At 38.7% G+C, this 26,782-nt stretch overlaps 1 protein-coding gene across 2 annotated transcripts; it reads left to right on the forward strand.

The window, feature by feature from the left end:
• Positions 1-348: 348 nt before the first annotated feature.
• Positions 349-25,208, forward strand: clgn.L (calmegin L homeolog). 2 transcript variants are annotated; one of them, XM_041589775.1, is made up of 16 exons: positions 349-509; positions 1,616-1,768; positions 4,679-4,817; positions 5,557-5,630; positions 7,082-7,140; positions 11,496-11,634; positions 12,325-12,406; positions 14,109-14,301; positions 14,938-15,127; positions 15,423-15,536; positions 15,918-16,074; positions 17,145-17,360; positions 18,914-19,033; positions 20,441-20,555; positions 21,934-22,037; positions 24,445-25,208. In XM_041589775.1, exons 3-16 carry the CDS (start codon positions 4,680-4,682, stop codon positions 24,523-24,525), a joined length of 1,782 nt encoding a protein of 593 aa, XP_041445709.1. In that variant the 5' UTR covers positions 349-509; positions 1,616-1,768; position 4,679; the 3' UTR covers positions 24,526-25,208. The 2 variants fall into 2 exon arrangements, with proteins under 2 accessions (XP_041445709.1, XP_018087187.1); XM_018231698.2 differs by lacking the exon at positions 1,616-1,768.
• The last annotated feature ends 1,574 nt before the right edge of the window (positions 25,209-26,782 follow it).

Below are 26,782 nucleotides of genomic sequence, written 5' to 3' on the forward strand. Positions count from 1 at the left end.
AACTGATTGCTTGTGTATTTCATATCCTATAAGTAGTCAGTAGATGCCACTGCAAGGTTGTTGATAAAAACATACAATTGCAGCACTTTAGTAGCTCTAGTTGTGCTCTTTGCACTTCTGTCTGGGGTCTTTGTAAATGAGGCCTTTTATTCTTGTTTATCCTGTGACCAGTCAGTAGCAGGCCCTGCCGGACTATACATAGCATAACTGTAACACTGTATGAAAGGCTTATGGCAGCCTTAAAATTGCATCTGTTGAAAAGTGGCCCTTTGTTCCAATAATAAAGCAATGGAGCATCTTCACGGTGCTGAGATTACACACAGTGAGCCCCTCCTCCCCCACACAGCCAGCCCCACCCCCAGAAACCCACAGTGGAGGAGCAGGATTAATCCATCTGGCTGGGAGCTCACACACAAGCACCGAGCTGAACCCTTATCCTGCCAAACACTTATTTACTAGAGATACAGCAAATCTGCGCTCTCATCCCCTCCTCCAGGCTCCGCACAGCAGTGAGTATCCAGCCTGCACCTGCTCTATCCTCCTTTCCTCAGCCATTTCTGTACTGCACCTAATCCCCCCCATGCTTTTCATTGTAGGGGTTCCCAACCGGCAGCCCAGCTCCCAGCATCAATTGTAGTTCATGAGTAGCTGCAGCTTGTCTCTTCCTACCTCATAGCTGTGTGATGTGTTTATAGACCACTACTGTTCTCTTCCCCTTTGTTATATATTCACTGTAAATATTACTATTCTTTATATTGGGGACAGAGACGCCTCAGTATTCTTCCTTCGTGTTTTGGATACAGTAGTGTCATTTATTTATTGATTACAGTCATTAGTGCAGTGAAATGGCCACTGACCTGCAGCATAACATTCTTCTAATCCTTTATTTATATAGCGCGTATTATTCTGCTGCGCCTCAGTTATATTGTAACACTAAGTGTTGGTAGGGGGGAATATAGACCTCACTTCTTTCCTTAGTATATACCATATAAAGATATATGATATAGGATGTACAACTGAAGAGATAATATATTGATTTTGGGGAAAATATTTTGACTAGGTTAAAATTCCTCATTAGAGATTTTGTCGGAACTTGTATTGTGGATGTCACAAAGGTCAAATACTCGTGTCCAAACACACCGCCATGTTTAGATGTGATATCATACCACAGTCACCGTCATTATGTTGTTCTGTGACATCACGTGGACATCACATGAAAAGGAGTAACAGGTAGTTGAGGAATGATACCAAGAGAGGGTTATTCAGCAGCTATAATGCATTGTTAGGAGCAGTTATTTCGCTCATTCATATTACTTGCCATTTCAGTACAGTGATATTTAATATACAATTACTATTTATGTAGAATTGTCATGCTATAATAAACTCTACATACATACTGAATTTGTCTAATCAATATATATAGGCCAGAAGAGGCCTTCGCTGTTTATAAGAACTCTTTTTTTTTGCCTAAGATGCCAAGAAAAACTCGTTTGTTGTTTCGTCAAACCCCCAAGCTGGGTAACTGCTGCTGGGCAACGCCAGCCAAACACCCAGGTGGAGGCCTGTATATGCTTCTTTAGCTACCTAATTACTTCTAATGCTTTCTTTCAATCAGCAGAATGAACACTGAATACACAGGTACCTTAGGGAGAGAGCTACCTTCTATTCAAGGCCTTGCTTCTTAGGCTGGAAGTACACGGTGCTTGTCCTTCCGATCCGACGCGTTAAGAGGAAGTGCAGGCGTCACGTCGGATGAGGCGAATATAATGTAAGTAATACAAATGTCGCATCTGCATTCGACACGACTGTCAGATGAAGACGCAACGTGCAGCGTTCGCATCCGAATATTTTTTCACTATTAATAACATTGGGATCAACCATAATGTATACCGGCCAGGTGGCAACCCTACATCCGACAGTAGTGTCGTGTCTGATGCAATCAGTTTGTAGATGCAACATTTGTATTACTTACATTAGATTCGGCACATTCGATGTGACGCCTGCGCTTCCTCTCATCGCATTGGATCGGAAGGACATGCACCGTGTAGTTCCAGCTTTATACTCTCCACATTTATTGCCTGCACAGTACTATTTCTGTACCTCTACTTATACCATGTATGAACTGTACTGGGGGCCCTCCAGCTATTTTTGTGCTGCAACTACTTGCATCTTACCAGAATTATATTGAAGGGTGCTGCTTACTCAGAAAAAATAGATTCTCAGAATATTATATATATATTATGAATGTATGTGATACTATGAACGAATTGCAGTTTATGTACAGAATAATATACCCCATATAGAAAATATAAGGTTAACAGAAGGGAAGACGCATGATGCAATCCCTGATCTGGTCTTTTTTGTCTGTTTGAAAGACTTCAGTTTGGCACTTAGCTTATAAACCTATATGGTTGTAGAACTATGGGGTATACAGAAAGGGCATATACCTATGACACAACAGTGGGAGAGTCTTATAGCTCCTCTGGCCACCCATACATTTGTACATTGTACCACCTGTACCACCTTTCCCGATGGCCGGCCCTGGAATGATGAATATATATGTATACATTGAAACCTCAATTATACATTTCCTGATTTTAAAGGGATCCTGTCATCAGAAAACATGTTTATTTCCAAACACATCAGTTAATAGTGCTGCTCCAGCAGAATTCTGCACTGAAATCCATTTCTCAAAAGAGCAAACAGATTTTTTTATATTCAATTTTGAAATCTGACATGGGGCTAGACATTTTGTCAATTTCCCAGCTGCCCCAAGTCATGTGACTTGTGCCTGCACTTTAGGAGAGAAATGCTTTCTGGCAGGCTGCTGTTTTTCCTTCTCAATGTAACTGAATGTGTCTCAGTGGGACATGGGTTTTTACTATTGAGTGTTGTTCTTAGGTCTACCAGACAGCTGTTATCTTGTGTTAGGGAGCTGCTATCTGGTTACCTTACCATTGTTCTTTTGATTGGCTGCTGGGGGGGAAAAGGGAGGGGGTGATATCACTCCAACTTGCAGTACAGCAGTAAAGAGTGATTGAAGTTTATCAGAGCACAAGTCACATGACGTGGGGCAGCTGGGAAATTTACAAAATGTCTAACCCCATGTCAGATTTCAAAATTGAATATAAAAAAATCCGTTTGCTCTTTTGAGAAATTGATTTCAGTGCAAAATTCTGCTGGAGCAGCACTATTAAACAATTCATTTTGATAAAAATGTTTTTTCCCATGACAGTATCCCTTTAAGTTTCCTCTCATTTTACATTGTTGTTTTGTGGCCCCAACAATATATTATGTATAATACTTTTCCCTGATTTAATATTTTCTTGGATTTTACACAATTTTTTTCTGGTACCCTGAAAAACATAAAATGGGATTTTCTTCTGTTGTTACTGCTATGTATAGATAAGTGAAGAGCTTAGGGGGTAAGTGTTCTGCCAATACATTTATTTGGGGTGCAGGCCAAATGTTGACCCCGTATTCCTACGCCAGTGTTATTACTGTGGATCATTGCTGTGCTCTGAGTGTTCATTGGGCAGATGTACTGGGTATATTTTTGTGGTGCTTTGTGTCACTGTGGTTGCTGTGGTCTTTGTCCAGGGTATCCATTCTGTGATGTCTGAGTATTCTGCTGTGACTCTTCTATAGTAAGTTGGTGGCTGCTGTGTGTGTGTGGATGAAGAAAAAGATAATTAGCAGAGGATTAGACAGCCAGTAAGGCTATTACACGGTGCAGCAAACGTGAGATAAGTGAGGCTAAGCACATCACTTTAAGGGCAAAGTCACACTGGGTGATTCAAAGCTTTTGTCGCTCCATATATTGAATGGCGTAGCGCATCAATTGTCCCTCGAAAACCTATCCTGAATATGCAGTGCCAATATTTCTGGTAGTCTTGGAAATTTTCCATAATAAACATTTTTTTTTTATAATGAGACGTAATAATAGTGGCTAATGGATGGAAGCTACCTGTAGATTCTAAAACCTCAGTTGAATCTTCAGGAGCCTATCCATATTAATTGGTTTTATATATATATATATATATATATATCTATATAAACCGTGGATGCTTATTGTGGTAGTAATTGCGTACCTCTCTAATTATAGCAACAAGAAGCTGTACAGCACTCTTTATTGGCATCCCATGGGGGCACAGGCTTTACAGTTAAGCGGCATACAGCTGTATTTTTTGTATTTTCTGTGTCACATCAACTGTAGTTGAACTTAATGTAGGTATTGTTTTTACTGAAATCGTGTTTGTCTTAGGCAGAAGAAATTCAGGAACCCCTACACCTTGTTTAGGGCTCTTACACATGAGCGTTTTTTGTGGGCCATTTTATTCAGAGTTTGAAAATACAGCTCACAGTTAACCAGAGGGAAATTTCACAGCTCTCTGTGTACTAGGTATTAGGGCAATATATTTAAAAAATCTTATCAAAGTAAAGCTAGTTCTCTAAAATGTCAATTTGGTGAATTGTGGTAAGTTCTATTTTCACCCTTTTTATAAATACACCCTATCAATGCTCAGTGCCAGCAGCAATCTCATTATCTATTCCCCACAAGCTTACTGGCACTTTTCTGGTTAAGTCATTCTCAGCCAAACATATAAAGTGTTTCATTTGTATCATGCTGGGTTTGTTTTGGACTTGGTTCTTAACTACAGTACATTTTGTGCATTAGAATGATGCCTCGTTGGAGATGGCTGTGTTTGGCAACTCTGCTTGTGGCAGCTGAAGCCCATATTAAACAAGATGAGGATTCAGAGGCAGTTTTGGATGATACAGAAGACTTCAGGGAGGAACCCAAAACATTTTTGCAGGTAGGTTGTATTTATACTCCAAAGTTTTGGTGAACAGCATAACAATGGTCGCTATTCAGTACGGTATTAAAGGTTATCACTAACTATTTATATATACTATTTATAACTATTTATTAGATGCATTCACCTATACAGAATACATTAACAAAAACTGATATTTTTTTTTTTGAATGAAGAAATAACCTGGCACAAAACCTTGTAATAATCAGTTGAGGATAAGGGCAAAATATAGAGATTCCATTTGTTTCTTAGACTGTTTTGATTTAGTGTCTAGTAAAATAGGACTGATCTCACATAACCATTTCTAGGTCAATTCATTTCTTTAGGTATTGAATTCATTAAAGTGCATTCGATTTATTTTTATTTGTTCCACAAGAGCAGGGATCCCCAACCTTTAGAACCTGTGAGCAACATTCAGAAGTAAAAGGAGTTAAGGAGCAACACTAGCATGAAAAATGTTTCTATGGTGCCACATAAGGGCTGTGATTGGCCATTTAGTAGTCCCTATGTGGATTGTCAGCCTACATTGAGGCTCTGTTTGGCAGTACACCTGGTTTTATACAACCAAAACTTGCCTCCAAGCCTGGAATTCAAAAATAAGCACCTGCTTTGAGGCCACTGGAAGCGACATCCAAGAGGTTGGAGAGCAACATGTTGCTCACGAGCTACTGGTTGGGGATCACTGCACAAGAGCATAAAGTAAATCTGATTATGAAGATGCATTTGTTTCAAACTGTAGGTTGAATACAAGACTCCAGTTGCTACAGGTGATGTCTTTTTTACAGAGACCTTTGATGATGGAACACTTAATGGGTGAGTAAGGCGAGGTATTGGCTTATTTTTCAGTTTACCAACAATCTGTGCTGAAGCGTTAATTGGTCACCTTTCCCGGCCTTTGTGTAGAATTTAGGGGTTAATAAAATAATACTTCATGAGTATTGGTTAGAGATGCACCAAATCCACTATTTTGGATTCGGTCAAACCCCCGAATCCTTTGCGAAAGATTCGCCCGAATACCGAACCAAATCCTAATTTGCATATGCAAATTAGGGATGCGAAGGGGAAAACATTTTTTATTTCCTTGTTTTGTGATAAAAAGTCACGCGATTTCCCTCCCGCCCCTAATTTGCATATGACCGGGCAGAATGATTCAGGGTCTGAATCCTGCTGAAAAATGCCGAATCCTGGCCAAATCCCGAACCGAATCCTGGATTCGGTGCATCCCTAGTTTTGGTGATGCTATGTAACTACAAGCTGTTAGTAACCGGTAACCGCTACAAGCCCTGCATTTCTGGCAATTTTTTTCTGAACATGGCTTCTATGTAAACAAGTACTTGATTATGGTTCAAGGAAACATATTTCTAGCAGCTATATACCAGTCTGTGTGTAACATAAGCAATTAGAGCTAAAAGCGCTCATTAATGAATGCAAGCACAACTGCAAATGGCTAATATAAAAGCAAAATTGAGCCCTCACGGATGCTGTTCACAAAGAGTATTTCCTTATTGAATTACTTCCATAGACCTAACTAAGTTGTGCTAATTAAAGGGTGGCTATAGGCTTATTTGGCCTAGACAGGTATTCTGCTCATCAGGCCCGGACTGGCAATCTGTGGGTTGTGGCAAATGCCAGAGGGGCTGCTATAAGGTCCCATAGAAAGTCAGTATTTAGTGGGCTGGTGGGAGCTGTTTGGGCCTCTATGTGGGCTGATTGGGCCTCTGCGTACCTGAAATGCCAGGTCCTATTTTAATTCTCAGTCCGGACCTGCTGCTCATGGAGCCCCCTGCACAGCAGCATACCTCCCAGTATCAGCTGCCCAACTAAGGAGCACTCATCACAGTCTTGCAAAATGAGACTGGAATCATTCCCCACATTATATATATATATATACAGTATATATATATATGAGTCTGTGCAGCACTCGTGGAATCAGTGGGGTGTTGGGTAGTATGAGGGTTGTTATGACAGTCAGCAACATCCAGTAAGGGGCCCCACTAAAATGGTCCAAATTGGGCCCTGCGCTTGCTAATATTGACCCAGTGCCAACTGTTTTGGGTGCTTATGCCATTATTGACGTTGTGCTGGAAATTATGCCATTCGTGCACAAAGCAATAAGAAAGCCGTGCCTCAGATTTCAAGGGAAATGAAACAATTTCATGTGAATTTAAAGATACATGTAAATAAAGTATTTTATTAGGCAACAGATAAGTCTGTGCATTTATCCATCTGCCATTTCTAGTTGTGTGTAATTCTCTTATTTACAGTTGGGTGCTTTCTAAAACAGTGAAGGAAGATTCAGATGGAGAAATAGCTAAATATGATGGTAAGTTGCCCCTTTTCATTTAATCAAATGTTCTTCCGTTCCAAAGACAGAATACTCTTTAAAAATGATTTTGACGGTAGTGGTAAAACAGTACCTTGTACTTGGTCCTAACTAAGATATAATTTTTCCTTGTTGGAGGCAAAACAATTCTATTGGGTTTAATTCATGTTTAAATGATTTTTAGCAGACGTAAGGTATGGAGATTCGAATTATGGAGACCCAGGGGCGTAACCACAGAGGAAGCAGACCCTGAAGTGGCAAGGGTGGGCCAGGAGGTATAGGGGCCCCATGACGCCCTAATTCATATAAAGATTCATATAAAGATTCAATAAATATTGGTAAAACCTCTAGACATATTTAGGGGCCTAAAAAATAATTTGCTGTGGGGCCCAGTTATACCACTGCAGACACCCCTTATCTGGAATACCCCGGGTCTTGAGAATTCTAGATAACAGGTCCCATGCCCTTACACTGTTTTTAATGTTATCCACTGCTGCAGAACTTAAGTTTCATAATTCTACTAAATTCAACCATCTACCACAGCTTCTATGTGCTCAGTGATATACTGTATGGCCCTCATGATATCTGTAATGCTTTAGTAGATGTATTTAACAATAATAAAACGCAGCACACATACAGGGTGCTTATATGCCAAGTGAAGCCTTCTGAAATCAGAAGATATTGACTTGTCTCATTCCATACACATAGCACTGCCTGAATACCAAAAATGAGTTTTAATTCTCCCATAAGGCATCATGGGTGGAGAAATGCAAATCACTTCTTTATGTCCCTTTGGTCAACTATGCATCCAAAACTGCTGGTTTTGTAGCACAGATGCAGCCTAATAGCTCAGAGCCGTTACACAAAGACCTGGGGACAGTTGTAATGGGGGAAGTTTGCCCAGGGAATTGCATAGCATTTATTGTAGGCAGCTTTCTAGCTTTTGCAAAACCCCAATATAATTTTTCCATCTTAACTGATTCTTGTAAGTTTGCACTTCAACATGTACAGTGGATCAGAAGCATACCTTTATTAACATTGTTTCCAATTAAACCAATTGACATCTATATTTGCTTGGTAATTTGCTGGTAATATTTTAAAAACAGAAGTCTTGTACTAATGTGCATCTGGGTTTATAAAGGTCTTTGGGGGACATAAATAATGTTAATTAGTATTATTTTTATTGTTTCCTAAGGTAGTGTACCCAGGATAAAGCTGCAAAAACCAGAGCTTTCATATGTAATAATGAACACTTGGCAGAGGTATGAAGTACTCTTAAGCAGTGCTAATCAGGTGATCATGAGGAGTAAAAGAGCTGGGTATTCAGATACTATCCAGTGAGGACAGAGTGCTAGGGAACAGGGTGGGAATAGACAAATACTGCATAGAAGGAAAGCAGGATAAATGCAAAGGGATAATCATAGACAGAAAGAAACAGATGCTGCTGCAGATGTACCAGTTTCCTAATAATCCTGCATTCTGTGATAAGGCAGAAGGACATGTTCAGATGTGGTTATATCAATACATAGGACAAATGGGATTTTGAAAACTAGTGCCCTCTGAAAGATACTGGGCACTTTCCAAAGAGGAAAGTGAAATGCCTTGGAAGAAAGATGCAGTGAGGACCATTTGTAAAGAAGGTATAATATTTAACAGCAAGCATACAGCTGTACAAACTGTGTGTAGAACATAATGGTGTTATCTGCACCACTAGCTTGTTTATTTGAACTATAGTAGTGTTTCTGAAGCAAACCTGAAATCAGTTTTACCAGTGCAGGGCAACATTACATGATATTTTCATTACTTTATAATGCTTTCATATTTTAGTGTTACTGTTCCTTTAAGTATATCTTAGTTTGGATCAAGTACAAGGTACTGCTTTATTTTTACAGAGAAAAGGGGAATAATTTTTAAAATTTTGGATTAATTTATTGTGGAGTCTATGGGAGACGGCCTTTCCGGATAACGGATTTCCGGAAAACGGATCCAATACCTGTATAAAATTTTACCTATTTTCGCTTTGCATTGCTTTGTTGTTTATATGGCAAACCAGTGGCATGGAGGAGGAACTGTTGATCAAGAACATTTCCTTTGGTTTTATGATATCAAAGGTATACTCACATTATCACATTATTACACCATTTTATAAACCCCATAGTGTATAAATTTAAATGCAATTTAAAGGAATTGTTCAGTATAAAAATAAAAACGGAGTAAATATGTAGTGATGAAATAATAAATAATTAATAAGAGAAAGGACCACCAAAGACGGGTAAGAGTCTTATAAAGGGACAAATAAAATAACATAAATAATGCCCTAAGACAAGACTCACCTAAGCCAGGTGGGTGCATGAGGATTAAATTGTGGCCCTATAATGTCTTATCAAACTGTCTTCACATAATACAAAGGCCCTGATACCAGAGGTCAAAGGATTCATTCTAATAAAGCACGAGGTAGGACTGTAGCTATAAAACTTCACTACATCATTTCTACAGTTGGTAGTTATTGACTGCAATTGTTTTCCAGTAATACTTGATGTAAGTACTTTCTTGACCATGTATGGCAATTCCGTGTACATCTTCCTTATAGTGAATGCTCTGTAGAATGCATATAAACTTGGTCAAATGGGTGTGACATTTGAAGCTCTCCGTGCCATTCTAAGTGTGACAATGTGACAAGCCTCCCAAGATTCCGATTCAGTTATTCTGAAGAACCTTCTTTGTCTCAGAGTCTTGACAATAATAAGGTTCTGGTAAGCAAATTACCAACAATAGGCTGTGCAAAATAAAACATGTTTTCAATATAGTCAGCCAAAAATGTAATGTATAAAGGCTGGAGTGACTGGATGTGTAACTTAATTGCCAGAACACGACTTCCTGCAAAGAGAGCTCTCTCGGTTTCCACTGATTGGTTACCAGGCAGTAACCAATCAGTAAATTAAGGGGGGGGGGCACATGGGTCATAACAGTTTGCTTTTGAATCTGAGCTGAATGCTAAGGATCAATTGCAAACTCACTAAACAGTCATGTCCCATTCGGCCCCCCCTTCAAGTCGCTGACTAACTCAGAGTTAGAGAGCTGAAAAGCAGGAAGTTGTGTTCTCTTCTGTTATATTGGACATCCACTCACTCCAGCCTTTATATATTACATTTTTTTAACTAACTATATGAAAAACATTTTTTATTTTGCACAGTCTATTTAGTTACCCAGTTTTTATTTTTACACTGAATGTTCCTTTAATAGCACTGTGCTATTCTAAAAGCTTAAGCCATTTGTTTGTTCTGCCTCCTTAAAGCTTTTTTATTTCCTTCAATCTGTTAGCTAAATCAAACATAGACCCGTCCATGTGACATACAATTACTCTATATAAGCCCTTCAGATGAGGTTTATATTGATCCTGTCAGGAGTCTTGTGAGCCACTTGCTCTGCAGCTAATTGTATATTTATACATACACACCCCTAGTGCAAGTAATACATTTTCAGAGCTATAGTTAATTCCTTTTCCCCAAACTACGCTACATTAGGGGCAGATTTATTAAAGGTCGGGTTGTTTTTTCCACAAAAAAAATTGAGTTTTCAAGGATATTTTTTAGTCAAAAATTGGTTCTTCAAGATTTATTATACCCTGACCCTGGAAATTGCTTGAATCTGAAAATACACAATCTTAAATCTGTCAAGGTCATGAAGAAGGTTTTTGGTGGGTTTGGCTTGAAAACTCGATCAATTCGAGAAATTTGAGTTTTTGAATTTTTCACCCAGACTACACTGATTCAAGTTTTTTACGTTCAAGTTTTTTCTTAAATTAGAAACCATTCTAGTTGTGAGTTCATTCGAGGTCTAAAAAAGCTCATATAACACTAAAATTCGATGTTTGATAAATAACCATCTAAATAGTATGCCGCATTGTTCCTGGCATCAATAAACACTTCTGCCTTTAATTGACTTCTTATATGCTATTCCACCACATTTTTCAAAACACCATATTGGTCATACCTTAAAACTATATCTATTTTCATGGCATACTCCAGGACTGGGCAGGAGTTAGAAAATTGGCGGGGTTGAGGATTTGTGAGAGGTTTCATGCCATGTCCTACATTTCCAAATAGTGGGAGTCATGTTGCATAACTATGATTTTCAGATATTATAATACAGGCATGCATGAAAAACCTATTTTGCCATTAGAAAGAGCACCATATGGGACAAAACAAGACTATTGTCTTATTATTATACGTTTTACCTTGTTGGGCAGGAAAATGTCTGACAAGAAAGTAAGGTAAGCTTGATGTTTGTACAGTTCCAATTGATGAAAGTTTATTAGTTATGTGGGTTCAATATATTCAATGTTATACCCTTAGGCAAGTGGGACGTGGAAGAGTTGAAAGAAAACAAAGTCTCAGGTGACATGGGACTAGTTCTAAAGTCTTCAGCAAGACATCATGCTATTTCCGCTAAGTTGAAGAAACCTTTTATTTTTGACAAGCCTCTGATTGTCCAGTAAGTACTCTCTATGTATGATATTTAATCTGCTAAAGGATTGCACAGATTCCATCTGTTTTTGCATTGTGCTGACCACAATGACAAATGTAGTACTCATCAGGACTCCCTTTGTAAAAGGAAAACAATATACTATATTAACTCAGAGTTGGGGTCAACGCTGTGACCTTTTACTGTGTTTGTTTTTGGACCCTTGAGAAAGGTCATAGCAATGACTGAATTGAGGGGTCAGTTAATACTTTATAATAAATTATGTAACGTCTTAAAAATACATACTGCTGTGACTGTGTTCTACTAGAAAACAGGCTCCTAATTTTTCAAGTGGTGCTCTCCCCTTTGTTATTTATGTAATAGAAAATGAATGCATACATACTGAAATTTTCTTTTCCTGGCCATCCGTGTGTGTATGTGTGTGTGCAGGCAAAGTTCTGTTGCAAATCTCACCCTTGACTTTCATTTGCATTTGCATGTTCCAATATGATTATATATTTGTTGTCACTGGTGGGTGTTCTGGGGACATAGTAGCAGAGCGTCGTACAATTTATTATCAAATTTGAAGATTTTAGTGTCTAATACTACTTATATCCCTGCTCCGGGTATCCAACCATAAGGTATATATTTTTATTATTTCGTTTGTTAAACCTAATGGGTGAGTCCTATATCTGACATTTTTTTCCCCTTATCATGTAGGTATGAGGTCAATTTCCAAGATGGCATTGATTGCGGTGGTGCATATATCAAACTTCTGTCTGAGTCAAACCAATTGAATCTGGTGTGTGAGTTATATTGATATTGTCTTTTCTCTAGGGAGCAAAATTAATATCCATTCATCCGATATGGTGCTGTTTACAGATTTTACAATTTATGGAATTGGTTTTGTAAGATCTGTGCACATGTATAATTATAGTTGGGGCAGACTTGGTGTATTTAGTTCAACACAGTGCAATGTGACCAGGGACAGACTGACCTCTTAGAGTACCAGAAGATCTCATGTGGCCTGAAGCCTTCATGGTCCCCAATATACTCTCATTAGGCCCTTACTTATTTCCGCCATATGACTATATAGCACCTACAACTTTTAGGGTTATCTAATGAGGCAGGCCTGACTTGAGGAGTGTACCCCAGTGCAACCTGCAGTTAAACACTTGTTTGCTTGGTAGTGATCCCAGTGTCTACATTTAATGCTATTAGAGTTGGCCTAGAAAATCAGGTACTCTGATGGTTCCTAGGAAGAGACACTGAACATGACGCAAAGTATTTACAGCTGTATTGAATGGTGTATCTGCACACATAAAGGTATATGTATATGTCAGTAGTATGAGTGTAATTCTCAGAATTAGTAGCCCATTTATGCCTTTTTATGACTAACTTGTCAACTTCTACCAATGGTTTTTGACACTGGGAGAAGTTAAAACCTTGGCACTTACATGTCATAGAGATGCTGAGTTTAAAAGTGAATACCTTTTTCCAGGCAGTCTGACCGCTGGAGGGCACTGTTTTATAATGGATAGAATTTCATATTTATATACAATAATATACAAATGGACTTGTAATTCTGAGAACAACACTCCTAAGAACAATACCCATAATTTTATAGAAATGTTATAGAAGATAGAGACTGTAAACTGTTCTTTTAATTAAAGCTGTTAAAAAAACAGTACAAACATTAGTTGTTTCATGTCTCATTCTCAAGGGCCATGCACTCTTCCTCCTTCAGGGTACCAGAGATCAAACCAAAATAATTCTAATTTCATATTAAACAGGACATTTTGATTGGACTGGTATACTATCGGGGAAACATTGTGTGGTTTTGGTAGACTCAACTTTAAAGGGCATGTAAAGTCTAAAATAGAATAAGGATAGAAATGCTGTATTTTGTATACTAAATATAAACATGAACTTACTGCACCACAAGCCTAATCAAACAAATAATTTATGCTTTCAAAGTTGGCTACAGGGGGTCACCATCTTGTAACTTTGTTAAACATCTTTACAAGACTAAGACTGTGCACATGCTCAGTGTGGTCTGGGCTGCTTAGGGGTCGTCATAAACAAAGCTGCTTGAGTTCTGCATGGCTGGAAAGTAAGGCGGGGGCTCCCCCTGCTGTTCATAAGTATGATTGTTTCCCTGCTCAGCAGTTAGGGGCCATCTGACAATTCCTATCCACAGCAGTAAATGAAGGGAGAATTTCACTACATACAGTCAGGTTTCTTATAAAAACGGTACACATTTTTTAATTAAAGTATATTGGAGATAGGTTTCTTTTTCATTAAAGAAAGTAAAAATGGGATTTTAATTTTTTGCTTTTACATGCCCTTTAATAGCTAAAAAGAGGAGGCTGGGGAGAGTAGACTAAATATGTTAAAAACAGAAACAATATTGCAAGCTTTCCCTAAAAATGGCATCCCACATGTGTAGCAACTATTGATGTGGTTTCTCCAACTGAAATATACAATGTGCCTTCTTTCCACAGGAGGAGTTCCACGACAGAACACCGTATACTATCATGTTTGGGCCAGACAAGTGTGGAGAAGACCATAAAGTGCATTTTATTTTCAGGCATAAAAATCCTGTGATTGGAGACTATGATGAGAAACATGCGAAACGTCCCGAGGTTGATCTAAAGAAATACTTCACCGACAAGAAGACTCATCTGTACACTCTGAGTATGTTCATTTATTGAGTAAATAAGGATGGAATGCTAATACATTTCTGATATACCTGTCTGGAGTGTATGTTCACAGACATACACATACCTTTAGTATGACATCATTTTGTACTGCTTGAAAAGCTAGGAGCAGATGCACATGACACTCCCTGTTGACTTTCCTCATGAACCAAGTGAGTTACAGATGTTGAGATTCTCAGCTCAAAAAGAGATTTCTAATAACATGGCATCTGCTGGTCAGTACTTCCAACTGTACAGTCCAGAAGAATATGTTCAGAAAAAAAACAGGTAACTACCCAGGAAAGACTGTCTGGGGTTTCAGATCTCTTTCCTAAGTAGAGCAACAAATTCTCCTCCGCTGTACAGTCGGAAAAGCTAACCAGCAGGTGGCGCTGTTGTTACAAACGTTAATAAACATCTTAAAAATGCTTTGAAGGAGCTTCTTCTTCTCTGCTACCTTTCCCTTCTGCCTCCAGTTATGCTCATTGTGTTATTTTTGATGTGGGGATTGGGTTTTCTGTGTTACATGTTTTATAATTATCTAATAGTTGTACTATTTTTATGCTGTGACATTGTACTTTATATTCTAATGGCAGCATTTAGAAAATGTCTTTGTCATGTTTGTTCTCTTCAGTCGTGAAACCAGATAACACATATGAAATTTTAATTGACCAAACTGTTGTGGGCCAAGGAAGTCTAACAGAAGATGTTATCCCTCCACTGAATCCACCGAAAGAAATAGATGATCCCAAAGACAAAAAGCCAAAAGAGTGGGACGAAAGAGCCAAAATACCAGAACCCAATGCAGTCAAACCAGATGACTGGTAAGTGAGTTGCATCCATGAGTGTAAAGTCTTGAGAACCAGCTTGTACTTAGAATGTTCTTGGGGTAAAATATGTGTATGACATAATATAGTTAATATAATGGTAACACATGTGACTTATGTCTCCTCTCTTGAATCTGTCTGTTATACCTAATATACCGATTATTACCGAAGTTATGACATATGTAGGCTCATAGTGATTGACTGCATCAACAATACCTGTAATTGTTTTAGAAAACCTTTTGGCAGCATTATTAATACTATTGCATTATATTGCATGTTTTTCTTGTTAAAGGGATGAAGGAGGGCCTGAAGAAGTAGAAGATTTAAATGCTGTTAAACCTGAAGGATGGCTCGACAACGAACCTCACTTTATTCTGGATATTAATGCAAAGAAGCCAAGTGACTGGTAAATGTTGCTCTTTCTTCTCAGCTTCAGTGACCCCCATTTGAAAGCTGGGAAGAGTCAGAAGCAAAGGAAAAATAATTAAAAAAAACTATAAAATAAATAATGAAGACCAATTGGAAACTTGCTTAGAATTGGCCATTCTATACCATATTAAAAATTAACTTTAAGGTAAACCACCCCTTTACTGGTACTCTGCCACTCCATGGTAGTTCCTCTTCACGAATGAACATAATAATCCATTCCCCCTTCAAGTAGTAGGAAATAAGATAAATGTCCATGCTGTCCATGGATTATTTCAGTTGCCTGATATCATTGGACATTCATGTAAGATCTGTTAGGCTTTAATCATAATATAATGTAACCCTGTTCATCAATTTGCAGGAATGCTGAAATGGATGGAGAGTGGGAACCCTCATACATTTCCAATCCCAAATGTGAAACAGCTCCTGGGTGTGGTGTTTGGAAGCGTCCCATGATAAAAAATCCAGATTATAAAGGCAAATGGAAACCTCCGTTAATTGAAAATCCCAATTACCAGGTAACCAGCAATCTAGCACCATATGGAGAGTATAATATTTGGATTGCAAGCGGTGGATCTCATTTATTATATTGATGCAAAGGCCACTGCTCCCTTAAAGGATACAAGTAATTGTATATACTTACCTGAAACCCGGGCCGGTGCTCCTCTCAGCAAAAAACTGCACCGGCCCGGGGTTCTTCCAGCGAGCACCATGGAGCAATCCTCTTCCAGCTTCTTCTATCGCCTGTGCATGCGAAATAGAGTGAAAAGCCGAACTTTAACTAAAAAGTTGGCTATTTCGTTGAACTGCACATGCATCTTCCTCGGGAAATTTGAAGAAAGAAGAAGCCGGAAGAGGATCGCTCCATGGTGCTCCCTGGTATAACCCCGGGTTGGTGCAGTTTTCTGCTGATAGGAGCACCGGCCCGGGGTTTCATGTAAGTCAATTCAATCACTTGGGATGCCTAACATTTGGCGCCCCCAAGTGGAAGAAGACTTTCCTCCTCCTTTAATGCTGGTGGTAGTGTTGCATTATACATTGCAGCTTGTATTAGCACTAGTGATAGGGTTAATTAAGAAGTGGCACTCCAGGACTCAATGCCAATGTTACTGCACTCCATTCACTTAACTAGAATTTCTGTTAAAGGGAAACACGTTTAGAAAAGGCAAGAAATCCAGTGAATAAATGAAAGATTACAGCTAGGGTGTGTATTATGATATATAAGCCATAATTAAATGCCCACAACAGTGCAGTAATCTATACATTTCAGTGGAGCAAGTGCTAAGTGCCTAGGATTATTGCATTCAGAGCCAGCATGGTAAAGGGTAAGATAAATGCATTGTCGTTTTTGTTTGCAAATAGGCTTAGCAAAGCTATTAGAAGACACTGCAACTGCAGTGGAACCTAGGAGTGTATGGGTACCCATAATGCCCTGAGTAATGTGCAATTTACTATAAATTTGAATATAGCTTTATGAAACAGGTCATCTATCTGCAGCCTTAAAAATATTTTGCTGTGTAGCCCAGAAGCATGTAGTTAATTATAGTAAAATTAAAGTACCTCAACACTACCAACTTTTTTTTTCCAGGGTATCTGGAAACCTCGGAAAATCAAAAATCCACATTACTTTGAGGATCTTAATCCATTCAAAATGACACCCTTTGGTGCTGTTGGGTTGGAGCTGTGGTCAATGACTTCTGACATTTATTTTGACAACTTTATCATCTGCTCTGACAAAGAAGTGGCTGACCGCTGGGCCTCTGACAGCTGGGGCCTGAAGAAGCTGGTGGCTAGTGCCAATGAGGTAGGTTTAGCACAGGATAAAATAAAATGTTCTAAAATAACAGTCCTGTGAGAAGTGTGGGTGTGTGTACTTAGCACAATGAAACTGCTAGCAATGTAAATTCACTTTCTTTATTCTCTTAATTGCTTCTCCTTACATACTATTATCTATGCTTTCCTCCATTTCTTCTCTTTGTTCTCAAATAGAAATGGGCAATGGTCATAGTATAGACATACAAGGCGAATGGTTGGGTGATCAGGAGGGTTTACTAGGCCCACCTAACTATCCTTATAAATGGTGCTTAGCAAAATCATTGGTTATAATCTGTTCTTAGTGATTAGTCATATGTGTCACATAGCTCCCTGAAAATGAAATAATGTACCCTTTATTATAAAATAGGAGGAACATCATTGCCTATATAATACATAAAAGACAGGAATATCTTGTAAAATATATTCATTTAAACTGAGCTTAGTGATGTCAGCAGTTATAGATGGTTACTAGTGATGTATTTTGTGTTAAATGACTTAAAGTGCCCATAGATATTACAATGATGATCTTTCCTGGAAAAGATCTTTCCAAGAAAGATTGTTAGTTTCAATACACACGTGTAGATCTGAATCGACAGGTAGAAACAATAGAATTCTCCCTGTACCTTCAGCACTAACAATGGCAGATGTTCAGGCACCTTCAAGGGTGGCCAATAAAAATTGTATGGCCGGCCCAATTGACGAGTCGACCGATATCCAAGTCTTTTGCCGATATCAGTCAGCTCAGCTCGCACCATACACGCACTAAATAGCCTATGAACATTTTTTTGTATTATATTATAGGTGTGTCTATGGCCACCTTTACTGAAACCTGAAGTTCCATGACCTGTATAAAAGTATTTATGAGGTCATGGAATCCTTTGTTACTTACTGATAGTATCTTTATATTTTAGAATAGGGCACATTATCCCTATATACTGCATGCCTTCGCCTTAATGGCATCACATGACTTAAGGGTTCAAATTTCGTTTGGTTAATCGGAAATATTTGGTAAATATGTCTAAGTCATGCATTCCTACCAACTAAACCAGCCCTGATAGTGGTTTTACTATATTTAATTGGTGAGAAAGTGAGTGGGTGATGGTGTATGTGTGTGAGCATGCATCCGCATTTTCTAATGTAAAGGCACAGTGCAGACCTAGACAGTTCTCTGCTGATTGCAGGAGTCCCCAGTAATCAGCAACATTTTTTCCTGAGGTTGCTGTGCTCTTTGAATTAGGGCTGGGCAAACCATAAAATGTCAAAACTATAAAATTGCTCATCACAATCATACCTAATCAAAAGCAACCCTTAAATGAATATTTTTGTGCTGTTATGGTAGATCATCCTGCAGAGGTGACAGTGGGGTAACCTCCTATATATATTCAGCTACAGTAAAAAGTTAATTTTCATATATTTGTAAAGCACAAGATCGGCCTCAGCGGGAGTTTCAGCAGGTCTGATGTTCAATTTTTGTGCAATATCTTCAAGATGTTCCATGCGAGAAGCACTTTATTAAATAATGTGATTTTATTCTTATCTCAGCCGAGTATGTTGAACCAGCTGCTGACTGCTGCAGAGGAGAGGCCTTGGCTCTGGGTTCTGTATATCCTGACAGCTGCTCTGCCTGTGGGTCTTCTGGTGCTGTTCTGTTGGCCAAGAAAGGTAAGGACATGATATATACATTCTTTCCATCATTATCTATAGTGTGTGTCCTAAAGCAGGTATTTTGCTGCAAAAAAATATATTAGAGGTGTTATCATTAAATTATTACTACTGTAGATGTTTGTTTTGTTGGTTGACTATACCAAATAGGACTGTGTAATGAGCTCAAACTTTCCTAATGGCTAGGCTGTGACTAGCATAACAGTACAACACCCATAAAACACCCATCAGCTGTGGACAGTCCTTATTTCTCATAAGCATCCAAGTCATCATATTCACTGCAGCACACTAAGGGGCACATTTACAAAGCTCGAGTGAAGGATTCGAATTAAAAAAACTTCGAATTTCGAAGTGATTTTTTGGCTACTTCGACCATCGAATGGGCTACTTCGACCTTCGACTACTACTTAGACTTCGAATCGAACGATTCGAAGTAAAAATCGTTCGACTATTCGACCATTCGATAATCGAAGTACTGTCTCTTTAAGAAAAACTTCGACCCCCTACTTCGGCAGCTAAAAGCTACCGTAGTCAATGTTAGCCTATGGGGAAGGTCCCCATAAGCTTGCCAGCGTTTTTTTGATCGAAGGATATTCCTTCGATCGTTGTATTAAAATCCTTCGAATCGTTCGATTCGAAGGATTTAATCGTTCGATCGAATGAATAATCCTTCGATCGTTCGATCGTAGGATTATCGCTAAATCGTTCGACTTCGATATTCGAAGTCGAACGATTTTAGTTCCTAGTCGAATATCGAGGGTTAATTAACCCTCGATATTCGACCCTTAGTAAATCTGCCCCTAGGAGTTGGGAATTTGTGCAATAAAAGTGTTTTATTAGCTCATAGTAGACATACAAACCAAGCAACGTTTTGGACCCCACTGGGTCCTTTATCAAGCCTATACACACCACACTCTGTGAATCATACGGACTGAGGACTCTATTTCTCATAAGGACTGAGCACAGCTGCACAAGAAGAGGGGTTTTTCATTATGGTGGTCAGAACTGCAATGGTCTGGGATTCTAGGACTAAAGTTGGCCATAGATGCACAGATAATATAGTACGAAACAAATTTTCGTACAATATTCGGTGTATGTATGGTGGGAAAAGAGCCGACCAATATCGACAGAAGACTTGGATATCGGTCAGCTCATCCATCGGGCTGGACAGAACATTTTGAACAGGCTGGCCTTTGAAGGCACCCAAACATCTGAATTGTCAGATACAGGTAGAATTCTATTGTTTCTACCTGTATATCTGACGATTCAGCTCTACACGTGTGTATTGAAACGAACGATCTTTCTTGGAAATATCGTAATTGTTTTGTTGGCCAACTTTATCTCAGAATTTGGCCAAATCCTCAGTACTTTGTTGAACCAAATCCACCTTTCTTGTTTTCTGTGCAGAAAGTGGAAGAATCGGAAGAAGACTTTGATTTTAAACTGAGCGATTTGTGTGATGAAAGTAACTTGGAGCTACAATCAAATGCAAAGGAAGTGTCCGAGGCTGGCAAAGAGTCTGGTGAGCTGGCAATAAGGACAAAAATTAATTAAAGTTGTATTTTCAGACCAAGTTATTCAGAAAGTACACAATTTATTTATCATTCAAAAAATCTTAAAATTTGGCCGGCCAGAAACACAATAAATAAGTAATTAGTAAAATTACATAAAAACAATTGTCAAAAATACTTCAGGTGGATGGTCACTCATTTAAAATTTTTTGTAATACAACATTTACTCCTAGGTTGTGGTAGGTGGTTTCCCTAATTATGTAATAGCAGTTACGTGAATTAAAAAGATTGTAGGTTAACGTTCTCCAACTTGAAAAAATGATGTGGGGTGTGGGTTATAATTCTCCAATTCCGTGATTGGTGCAAGATAGTTCTCTCAGTGGATTATTAGGCTAATTGTATAAAGCTGGAGATGAAGCAAGTTTCCAAAGGGGTTTACTGGGACGTCCCCCACTCCCTCTTTCTTTCCAGCTGGAAGTGCCCCCCAAATAAATGGATTGTTCTCACCAGATCCTGCGTTCCGGTCTTTCCTCGAAGGCACAGCCGAGCATTTTAGTAATGGATAGCCTGTTCACGATCTCTCCACTTAGCAGGTACCTTTTCACGAAGATCCAAGATGGCGCTTGGTGCACTTCAGCGCGTGCGTTCCACCGCGGAGCACAATTCTCCGAATCCCACTAATTTACCGATTTTCACTGTCTTCACGATTTTACAGTTCACGAAGTACCGGCAGCCTGCAGATTTTCACGATATAGGTATAAAACACCAAAAATGATGATCCAACCTTAGGAGTGACCCCACCTGGGTGCTGTGACGCGTTTCGCCTCTATAAGACAAGCAGTTGTGTAGCTGGCAATAAGGCACAGGGAAGCAGTGCAGGGGTTATGGACTGTGCTTCCTAAGGTTTATATGTTCCCTGTCTCAGCCACACTTTTATTCAACCAAATTCCAAAAATATTCTAAGTCTCTTAGGTTTAGATAATATATGAATGTTTAATTTTATACAGTTGGACTAGCATGGTAACATGCTGCTGACTTGCCCAGTACAGTCATTCTGGCTGCACCCAATCCGATCCATTTCTACATTTTTGCTTGTCTCCTTGGCTGACCATCCTCCGATCACACAAAAATTGATCAGCCAGAAGCAGTTGACTTACTTCAAAGTGTATATGAGGTACCTGCCATTCACCTGCTGAGAGTCAGGAAAGTGTTATTAAATCAGATAAAACTGTTGTGAATCTGTCTGAATTCCTCAGTTGATCTATGATACAGTGTATCTGTCCCTATAACTATCTTAGTCTAGACTTAGTCTCTCTAGTTGTGGATTTCCTGGATGGGAATAATGAGCATATTACTGAGAAGAAATCTAATCTCATTGTATTGTGGCAGGAAATGAGGAAAATGAAAAAAGCGAAGATGAGGATGATGAAGAGGAAGCGAGTCTAGAAGAAGAGGAGGGTGCAGAAGAAAACCAGTCTTTGTCGGATGATGAGGTTTGTTCTAGAGGAGGGGCTCTCAAACTGCTACTACTATTACTGATAGGGCTCGTCTAAATGGCATATGTACACAGGGCAGGTTTCAGACGGATTATATAATATGTGACACGATAGTTAGATTCCCATGTACAGCTATGCATTAGTAGATGGGGCTGCTTGCTTAAAGGATAAGGAAACCTTTAAAATAAGTGAATGTAAAATTGATGGGATTGCTATTCCAAGAATATTTGCAATTTACATTCATTTATTATATTCTTTTTATTCCAAGATATTAAGGGATACATGTACTGTTAATATGAATGAATTTTGTTACAACAGCGCCACCTGGTAGTCATTTTCCCCACCAGTCTGACCACCAAGTAGTCAAGGAAGTTGTCAGGAGAAAGAAAGCGGCTGCTCTGATGTTTTTCTGCTTAGGAATAAAATTAGAACCTTTCTCACATCTTTCCTAAGCAGAAGAACATCAGCCTCTTTCTTTCTCCTGACAACTTCCTTAACTTATTTTAAAGGTTTACTTATCCTTTAAATACTTTGCTAAATTTCTGTCTGATGCAGAAGAAAAAACTACAAAAAAAGTAATTTTTAATTTGCATCTGAAGGGACAAGCCCTGTGATCCATTGGGATCTATTTTCTGGCAACCCATTATCCAGAAAGCTCCAAAATAAGGGAAGGCTGTCTCCCATAGACTCCATTTTATCCAAATAATCTACATTTTTTAAAAAAAATTATTTCCTTTTTCCTCTGTAATAATAAAACAGTACTTTGTACTTGATCCAAACTATATATTATTAATCCTTATTGGAAGCAAAACATTCTTATTTGGGTTAATGATATTTTAGCAGACTGTAGGTATGGAGAGCCACATTACAGAAAGATCCGTTATCCGGAAAACCCCAGGTCCCAAGCATTCTGGATAACAGGTCCCATACCTGTATTTTAGAACAGTGACACTGTTCTGTCTCACTTGTTAAAAAGTAGGGATGCACCAAATCCACTATTTTGGATTTGGCCGAATCCTTTGCGAAAGATCAGGCGGAATACCAAAACAAATCGGAATTCTAATTTGCATATGCAAATTAGGGCTGGGAAGGGGAAAACATTGCAAATTAGGATTCGGTTCAGCCGGCAGAAGGATTCGGCTGAATCCGAATCCTGCTGAGAAAGGCAGAATCCTTGAATCCTGAACCGAATCCTGGATTCGGTGCATCCGTGCCAAGCTTTCTTAAAGGAAAGCTATACCCCCAAAATTAATACTTAAGCAACAGATAGTTTATAACAAATTAAGTGGCATATTAAAGAATCTTATCAAACTGGTATATATATTTAAGTAAATATTGCCCTTTTACATCTCTTGCCTTGAACCATCATTTTGTGATTGTCTCATTCTGTGCTGCCTCAGAGATCACCTGACCAGAAATACTACAACACTAACTGTAACAGGAAGAAGTGTGGAAGCAAAATACAGAACTCTGTCTGTTAATTGGCTCATGTGAACTAACAAGTATAGTTTGTGTGCACAGTGAATCCTGGGATCTCAGGGGGCCGCCCTTATTTTTTAAAATGGCAATTTTCTATTTATGATTAAAAAGTATATTATTATGAAAATGGTTTATTTACATGAAGCAGGGTTTTACATGTGAGCTGTTTTATGCAATATATTTTTATAGAGACCTACATTGTTTGAAGGGTATAGTTTTCCTTTAAAACTATTTGATGTACCTGCAGAACTCCACAGCTTTCACAATAAAAACTCTTTTCAAACCTTAAGATGAAAGAAACTTACTCAAGTGATGTTTACTGGTGAATAGAGAACCACAGAGTTTATCATACGGTCCACCAAAATGAATTAGGACTGCTCCAAATTCACCACCCCTTAGCTGCTCCCCTGTGTTCCCGGGTGCTCAGTCTGCAGCGTCCCCACTGCCAACATATAATGCATGAACAGGAGGACGGCACTCCAGTAAAAAAAAAGAAAAAGCAGGTTTTTATTGCAAGATGCTGCAGAAATACATGGCCTTGCGCGTTTCGGGAACACACTCCCTTATTCGTAGGCTTCACGCCTTTGACTAAGGGAGTGTGTTCCCGAAACGCGTAAGGCCATGTATTTCTGCAGCATCTTGCAATAAAAACCTGTTGTTTTTTTTTTACCGGAGTGCCGTCCTACTTATCATAAGGTCCTTTATATATATACAGTACAGTATATATTTGCATGTAGGGCTATCACACCACCACCAGGGGGACCCACATGCAAACAAGTAATCATACAGTGCAGATGGGAAATGAAGGTATTAAAAGAAAAGGGGCTTGCAGTGATACTCTAGCATTATATTCCATGTTCTATGGGTTTGCCTCTAGATTTACCCTTTTTTTCCTGCTAACTAAGGACTTGTTTTAATTCTGCAGATAAAGGAGTCAGATGAAAGCACAGGATCAGGAGAAGAAGTGAAGCAGTCTCTCCGCAAAAGACGAGTACGAAAAGATTAACACCTTCATATCCCTCTCATTTTTTAATATACAGATGTCCCCCAGATGTTTTCCAATGGCTTCAACTCAAAGCCCTTTTTTTACCGGATATTTTATGCACCCCATTGAACCAGCTTCTTCCATCTTGTCTAGCCAAGCACCAAGCTGGCATTTGGGATCAGCAATCTGCTGGCTACAAATAAAAAGTACAGAATCGATACAGATACATATCTATGCAGCAGTCTGGAGTCATCTGCATTGGATATGCATGGGACACATTCAAGGTTGTTTCAAGTTAAAAAAAACAACTCACCAAAACACATTAGTTTGGGAAATGTAACATTTGTGTCAATATTATTAGCTATCCACTTATTACACTTGTTTTCCTGCAGCTCCGATTGTAATAATTGTTACAGTTAATTTATAAATGGAGACCAGCTATTTATATATGAATATATATAAAGGCATATTTTGTATACCTTATAAATTATATATATATATAAAACTACTAGTTTATATTGTACTTGTTGCATATAAATCTGTATTCTCTGCACAGAGCCAGTTTTCCATTTTATAGCTAGTATATATTTTGGTGTTTGTTTAAAGTGATGACACTTGGGAAACTGTGCTCCTTGGGGTCACCTTGCACCTGGATTTTTATGGGGAGTTGTGCTTTGACCATTAAATATACTCAGTGTCCTCTTTCTACATGTATGGCTTCCTACTTTCCAGCTGGCAACCATCTTTATGAAGATATGAATACCAGTGGCGTAACTAGATATGACGGGGCCCCACAGCAAATTATTTTTCAGGTCCCCAAAATGTCTAGAGGTTGACATGTATTACCAATATTTATTGAAATTGCTTTTGAATTAGGGCCTCCTGGGGCCCCTATACCTCCTAGGCCCCCCTGCAGCCGCAGGGTCTGCTTCCTCTGTAGTTACGCCCCTGATGAATACCCTTAATACACAGGCTTTATCTGCCTATTTGTTAGCGCCTTGTTTCTGTGTGTAACTGCCAGTTCTGACTTTTTATTTCAGAATTACATCTGGCACAGCAACGTTTCAGACCGCCTGGTCTTTTTTCAAGCTGACAAATAATAAAATTGCAAAAGGTCACTTCCTTAAATACCCACTTTAACAATGCCCTCTAGTGGATGTGACCTGTACAATGTATCAAAATGCTTTGTTTAAAACGTTATATATGTGGGGCACCCAGTTGCGGTTTCAAATCCTACAACAAATTCCCAGGCCCAGGAGAGGAGGTGATAGGGGTAAACAACTACTAAAATGTGACGCAAATTGGATTAGAAAGCTTGGAACCCTTATGCCTGGAGGTCTTAATAAGGAATATGAATTATATCCTCTGTTATAAATAAGGCATTTTTAATCTTTTAGATTCATTTTAATATGATATATACTTTGCTTATCTTCTAGTGACTACCAGAGACTGTACTAATGAAGCAGCAAAAGCTAAGTTAGCTTCTATGTTACAAATAAGTGCACTTTAATATTGTATCAGATGATGTAAGTGATACATATTTTGTTACAAAGTGTTGTTACAAAGTTTTAAACAAAGCATTTTGATACATTGTATGTCACAATCACTAGTGGGTATTCAAGGAAGTTCCGTTTTGCAGTTTTATACTTTGTCAGCTTGAAAAAGGACCAGGTGGTCTGAAACGTTACTGTGCCAGATGTAATTTTGAAATAAAGGCGGTTTTATTGTGATATGGGAGTGCTACTATCTATTTTGGATTGTGCGTTAATGCAGGACTCAGTTCAGTTATCTTCCCTGTAATGGTTTGGGGTCAGTGCAATGCATTGTCCATTTCCTATATTGTATTGCTGAATCCTGAATCTGCAAACTGTCTCTCTAGGGGGCATCTTTATTTAAGGGTGAACAGACATTTTGACCACAGCCTGCCAGAGGAGAACTCCACAGTTCAGATCTCAGGTATGGGACCTGTTATCCAGAATGGTTGGGCTCTGGGGATTTCCATAATTTAAATCTTCACTTAAAGGGCATGTAAAGGCAAAAAAATAAAATCCAATTTTTAATTTCTTTAATGAAAAAGAAACCTATCTCCAATATACTTTAATTAAAAAATGTGTACCGTTTTTATAAGAAACTTGACTGTATGCAGTAGAATTCTCCCTTCATTTACTGCTGTGGATAGGAATTGTCAGATGGTCCCTAACTGCTGAGCAGGGAAACAATCATACTTATGAACAGCAGGGGGAGCCCCCGCCTTACTTTCCAGCCATGCAGAACTCAA

Source organism: Xenopus laevis, chromosome 1L (assembly GCF_017654675.1).
Source record: "Xenopus laevis strain J_2021 chromosome 1L, Xenopus_laevis_v10.1, whole genome shotgun sequence".
Lineage (NCBI taxonomy): Eukaryota > Metazoa > Chordata > Amphibia > Anura > Pipidae > Xenopus > Xenopus laevis.